Genomic DNA, 6,449 nt, shown 5'->3' with positions numbered 1-6,449 from the left:
TGTGGGGTGGCCACTGCTGGCTGCGCCCATGCCGACCCGGCTGGCAGGCTGATCTTTGCCATGAGGAAGTCCACGGGAAGAGCAGCTAGCTGGTGGGTGGCAAAGGGACGCACCCTCCTGAAGGGCTGCACAGCGGGCTGACAGGTGGCCGAACAACGGGCTTGCGCTGTTTCACAGGTATCCGAGCCATCAGTGCCATGGAAGCATCTGGCTTGGAGACAGGAGCGTGTGATTGCATTCTAAAAGCATTAAGCCCAGCACCCTCAAAATTTACAGCTGCTCAGTATTACTCATCTGAGAAGGGCTGAACTCCCTCACCTTTAGTTCCATCATTGTCATTATGGTAACTCCTATCAGAAACTCAGAAAAACTCCTATCAGAAACTCAGAAAAAACCTTTTTTCCTATCAGGAAAAAAGTGTGCATGTGTGAACAAGGCAGCAGCAAGCCTTGACAGAAGCAGCACGGGCTCTGCGTTCTCCCCAGGCAGAAGCAGCTCTCAGAAGGGCCTGTCTGTACCCAGCAAACTTTGGAAAGTTTTGGACTACAAAACCACCAGGTTATTTCCAAGCACAGTGGTGAAGATGGGCCTTTTGGACTGGATTTTCCCCTTAGCCTGTCTTACCTCTAGTTCTGACTGCAGGACTCCTCCATCACAGAGACTGGTACCCCATGGCTCCTTGGATCAGGCTAATGCACCATGAAGGTGGGCACAAAGCGCTGTGTCCAAGTAACCACCGCAGCACTGGCTGTGTGAGGACCATCACCCATCCGACCAAATGAGCAGAAGTTTTTTTTAAAATAAAAATACTTAACATTTATTCACCTTTGAAGTCACCATAGTAAAATTGTACACGCTATGAGTAACCCAGGAACGTTATTAAAAGCTACCAGAAACATAAGGCAATTTGTACAACCACAGAAAGAAATACACAGCATGTTGAAAACAGGGTGACATATTACTCAAACAAGACAATGCTTGATACGCACTAGAGTGCATTAAGTTTTAAACAAAAATAAAGATGTCATGGCTACAAGTATTATACAGTGATAAATACTTCAAAAATATATTAAGATATATGGAAATTCTCGTTTTGTCAAGGAAATCCAGAGAAATTCCAGCCTCCACTGGATTTCAATATACCAATTAAGGTTTAATATTTAAATTCCTTTCAGTAAGAACCAGTACTGCAGCCATTACTGTATCAATACTTATCTTCTTGTAGTGTAATGAAATCAGCCTTATGTTATATCAAGCCCTAATGCCTCTCGCATCACGGGCGCCAATTGCTCTAAGTCAACCAATGAGTTGCATTTCGGTAACAAGTGCCGTGCACCACATTTGAAGCCATAAACCATGTTAAGTCACAGTCAATGTTCGCCCACTTTACAGTATTAATGGAAGGCAGGTTGGAAGACTTGCCTCCACGTAAATAAGACATCTCGAACAGAGGGTTTAGTAGCAAGTCCACCATAAAGTTTTCGTAGCATAACATCAAGCACTCAGAAGTTACAGTACATGAACCATGCTAAAGTTTAGGTTACACCTTCAAAGAGAAAGTCCAGAGGACATTTGGAGACGACAGGTTTTGAACATGCACCAATGGTGGTTTAGTACACATTTGTTTGTGCTGTTACCGGGCAGCGAGTGAAGCAGTTTATAGCCAAGGATTTGGTGAGACAGTTTTCTGAACCAGTTTAAAAATATAGACTTCTTCTTAGAGGGTCTGTTCTATAGAAAATAGAGCAAAATCTGGTAAATTGTCAGTTTTGAGAGTACTTTCCCATGGCAAGATCCGTTCGTCAGCCTACCGCACCACCAAGAGAAAAGCCAATCCTGCTATTCCAAACCCCGCCGCGGCCATGATTGCATTGCTTATGGTGCTGCTCTGGTCTGCTGCCTGGGAGCCGTGTCTGCCGAAGAAGCGACAAAAGCCATCCTAGAAAAGCAAGAGAAAGGATGTTGAGTTGGTTGGCTTACAGTTAGACAGGTTCTTTTCACGAGACTCTGAGCGCAGTTTGGTTCACGCTCCCAGCGCCACATTTATCAGCTGCAGAGGTCTCTATTTTAATCACCAAAGTCTAGGCCTGCTGCCCTGGACACTGAAAACGAGCCTTTGCACAAGGTGACTGAGAGCATCAGTTACAAGCATCCCTATGCTTTGCTCAAGAGGCGATTGCAAACTTCCTATCGAGATGCTCAGCATGTCATTACGTTATTTTCAGCCTTTTAGACAAGTTTCTGAGGGGAGCTGCCAGCATTGTTCCCCCTCATTCAAGTCTGAGAAAGCAGGATATGGAAATTTCCACTTGAAAGCCGGGGGCCTGAGGTCGGTAGCACCTCAGTGGATGCGGGACCGATTACACATCGCCTTGGAAGGGCCAAGGGGACACCGCTCCATGCTGACCTCTGACAGAGCAAAGCTGGCAGCTGCTCTCCCAGATCGTTATTTGTGATAATCAGAAGTGGCAGCAGCGCAACTCCAGATGGTCGCATCTGAACTCTGCTCCGCAGATGTCTATGTAAACAAGTTATACTCTTAATTTCTTCCGGAACTTTGTTCTTTATGCTTTAATTCGTTGGGAACAGGCAATGTGATCTTGCCAAGCGACAGCGTACGGGGCAGCCAGGCTCCGTACTGCTCTGAGCGGTCAGCAGGACCGGTGACCACTGAAAAACCGAGATCACTCTGGTCTCTGGAAAAGACAACGAGGCCAGTGGCTGCTTCCCTCCCTTCTATTTTTAGTGCTTATTTGTACTGGCATCAAATATTCCACTAGGACCGAAAAGAGGAAACGTGCAGTTCTGTGGGACCGCTGACATTCCGCTCGGGAGCGCAGGCAGGGCTGCACAGGCGCCTGGGAAAGCCCTGCTGTCCGCACGCCTCTCGAGGGGCAGAGAAGCAGCCGCGGCCGGGGCTCCCCATCGCAGCGCGCCCCCTCCCCAGCCCGCGGCCCGGCCGGTTTGGCGGCCGGCGGGCTGCGCGCACAGCGGCGTTTCGGTTGTGGCCGGGAGGAGACCCGCGCCGGTCTCCTGGCCAAAACCTAAAGCCGGCGGGCAAATCCTGCCCCCGAGGACCCGGGACCGAGGCCGTGCGTTCAGCGGGCTGCAGCCAAACAAAGCCGCCTTTAGAGACCCGGCCCCAGCCGCACCGCGGGACACCCGCCCGCACCGCCGCGGCCCTGCGCGGAGACCGCACGCGTCCCGCCGCCTTTCCCAGCGACCACCCCGGGCCGCCGCACAGCCCTGCACGGCGGGTACCCCGGCACGCTTCGGGGGGCTCCGACGCACGGCGCGGGGGGCTGCCGCCCGCCCCGCCAGCCGGGCAGAAGAGAAGGTCCGGGCCTCCCGGCGCCCACCCCAAGCCCCCCCCCCGCCGGGCCGGGCTCCCGGCTACCCACCCTCGGTCCACCCAGGGACGCGCGTCTGCGCCGAGCCCCATCCCCGCTCACCCATCCGCCGTGCGCCTCCAGCCACTCGCCCCGCTCCTCGGCCAGGTAGGCGGCCAGCGCGGCGGCCAGGAAGCGCGGCCCGTCGCTGCAGCCCCGCTCGGCCAGCGCGGCGGCCAGCGTGCCGGCGAAGACCACCAGCGCCAGCAGCCGGCCCCAGTTGAGGCCACCGTCGGCCTCCAGCTGCGCCGCCACCCGCCTCAGCAGCGCCGCCGCCTCCCGCGGCTCGGCCCGCGCCAGCGGCGCGCAGGAGCGGAAGAAGGGCCGCTCCTGCAGCTCCAGCTCGGCCGCCGCCCGCCGCAGCGTGGCCGCCGTGGGGCTGGGGGGCAGCGCGGCGCCGCCGGCGCGGTGCTGGAAGTAGTCTTCCAGCAGCAGCGCCGTCTCCTCCTTCAGCGAGCCCGGCATGGCGGCGGCCCACGGCGGCTGCGGCCCCGCAGCAGCAGCTGCCGCCGACTAAGAGGCGGGGCGGCCCCTCCGCCCGGCCCGGCCCGGCCCAGCCCAGCCCGGCCCGCCCCGGGGCGCGCTCCCCTCCTCCGGGGCGGGGCCCGGCGCGGCGCAGAGCCGAAGCCGGGCGGGGGCGGGAGGAGATGTCGCCCCCCGAGCCGGCAGGTCCTGCGTCGCGGCCGGGGAGCGACCGCTGCTTCCCCGAAGGGTCCGCCCGCAGCCCCGGGGAAGGTGCTTTGCACAGAGCCGCGGCGGCCCCGGCCACTGGAGCGCCGTGGAGTTGCCCGAGGGGCACTGGAAGATGCTCTGTCGTCTGCGGGGTTTCTGCCCGCGTTAGCGGCCCGAGCCTGCGTCCATTGCATCTCAGCTCCTTCAGGTCTTCTAGGGGCACAGGGTGAGCTCATGTTGCATTTGCCGAGCAAAGGCGGGGGTGTTTGCTTTTGCTAGACATTTGGGCACAATTTAGGATGAGGACCCTCGCGGTGCAAAGGCTGGGCACATCCCTGGGCTGGTGTAAAACTAAAAGGCTGAGAACACAAAGGCCAAGCGATGGCCAACACGCAGGACACAGCACAACAGGGAGACATCTCGGCTAGACACCTGCTCCGCATCCCTGCTGCGCCCTTCGAGCACCATCAGCCGCTTTGCAAATCATCAAACTCCCATGAAAACCACACCAAGGTTTACAGCAGGCCCAGCACAGGTACACCCAACGTGTGCCTCCTGCTCAGCACCAAATTGCAGGCGAGGTTCTGACAGTGGCTGGTGTGACACACAGCTGTGACTGTGCTGTCACCCCACAGCCCTGGCCCAGCGCTGGGAGAGGTGCTGCTGCAGCAGCCTGGGACTGCTCATACTCTCTCACCCCTCATCGCACAATGGGCTGAAAGTGCCCCACATGCCAGACTGCTCAGCTTCAATCCACCTACCTTGACTTAAGCTCTGACTCCATTTTACATCCCTGCTAGAAAATCTAAAAATAGGTGGGTGGATTCCTATAGCAGTTCCTCAGATCACTCTTGGGAATTGGATGCTCTCTCTGAGTGGTTTCTAAGGCAAACTCTTAGTTTTACATCCCCATATTTGACTTTTGTTTTGGTTTTAAGTACAGAAATCTGGTCTGTGTTTATGTGCTAGAGCAGTAGCCGGAATTATCTTTACTTTTCCACCAGTGCTTTATACACATGCTTTTTTAAACTAGATTTCCTTACGATTGTTAATCCTGGAGCAGGAATTTCCTATTGCATTCCTCACAGCAGAGAGCAAGAGGGAGAGGCTGCTCTTTCTCTAGCAATATCCTTTTCCCACCCTTCCTGTTTATACAGCATTTTTGTTTAACAGGACGGAGCCGTCTGACAGTGACTTTGCTCTACCTACAGCTCCCTCGCTCTCAACACAGTTACAGCACACTCGCATCCTTTTGGGACTGCTTTTCCTTCACCTTCTGGCTTGACCTGAGGAGTGGGTCGGGAGGTAGGACCAGTGCCAGGGTTCTGATGTGACACCGCTGCTTCTCTGCTGCTCTCAGAGCTGTGTGGCTGATCTCTAAGGCTGGGACATGCTGGGTAAAGGACAAGATGAGGGTTAATACCTCTCCCTCTGGAAGTGAACGGAGGCGTTTCCAAGGTGCAAATAGTTTTGACAGTCCAAAGGGGGGGCTCACAGCACTGGGTTTTGCAAAGCCTCTCCAGCTGTTGAGAAACAAGGGATACTTCAGTGCCCTGTTCCCCTATGTTATCTGATGGGAAGTTGTGGCCTGTCCTGGGTCACAGGAACAAACAGGTGACTTTCCCAGGTACCGAGTCCATGCAGCCCAGCTTATGAGTCCACATGCAGTGGCCCCAAAGGGCAAGAACAGAAGTACAAGATGTGATGTCAGCCTCATTCTCACTGGAACTGGTGATGGTCTGGGCACTAACGTCACTCACAACAGGCTGGCTCAGCACTTCCCCCAGCCCCTCAGAGGAATGGAAATGAAACAGCATCCCTACGTGAAGGAGGTCCTTTTTTCAGTGGCTAAACTGAGCGCTCCCACCAGCCACCTAATACACTAATAAAGTGCAAAGGACAGCTGACCCCAGCCCAGTTCTGCTGCATCTCAAGGTGATGCACAAACATGGCTTACCCAAGCAGTGGCAGCCTGAGCCCTCTACAGCATTGCAGTGCCCAGCTTTCACCGGCATTCCTCTGCACCACAAGGAGAATCCTGCGCTCCCACAAAACACACACTCCACATGTTCCACTGCACTCCTGGGTACGGCGATGAGGATCTGGAAAGAAAACATGACATGTTAAGCTGTGATCCTACTGAGCAGGATAAACCAATCTGAATTCTGGCCTCCTGAGTGCAGAGCTCAGCTGGAGTCTCTGGTACTTTCAAGGACTGCACACTGGCAGTTGCTCTGGCTTACCTTGGGTATTTCCAGAAGATAGTCCAGAAGCGATTTTCTGGTAGATGTGGATTTCACCTTGGATTTTTGCAGGACTAATGATCTAAGAAACTGTATGGCACAAGTAAATGCCAAAAACCCCAGAAAAAATTAGCTAGCATTACAA

At 54.8% G+C, this 6,449-nt stretch overlaps 1 protein-coding gene across 1 annotated transcript; it reads right to left on the bottom strand.

The window, feature by feature from the left end:
• Positions 1-789: 789 nt before the first annotated feature.
• On the bottom strand, positions 790-3,854 carry BCL2L10 (BCL2 like 10; the record flags this gene model as incomplete). Its single annotated transcript, XM_084268028.1, has 2 exons — positions 790-1,939; positions 3,453-3,854. 2 exons carry the CDS (start codon positions 3,852-3,854, stop codon positions 1,808-1,810), a joined length of 534 nt encoding a protein of 177 aa, XP_084124154.1. The 3' UTR covers positions 790-1,807.
• Between the last annotated feature and the right edge of the window lie 2,595 nt (positions 3,855-6,449).

The sequence above is a fragment of the Gallinula chloropus genome (genome assembly GCF_964237585.1).
Source record: "Gallinula chloropus genome assembly, chromosome: 9".
NCBI lineage: Eukaryota > Metazoa > Chordata > Aves > Gruiformes > Rallidae > Gallinula > Gallinula chloropus.
Note: the sequence above shows the minus strand (reverse complement) of the source record. Positions and strands in the feature narration are given on the sequence as shown.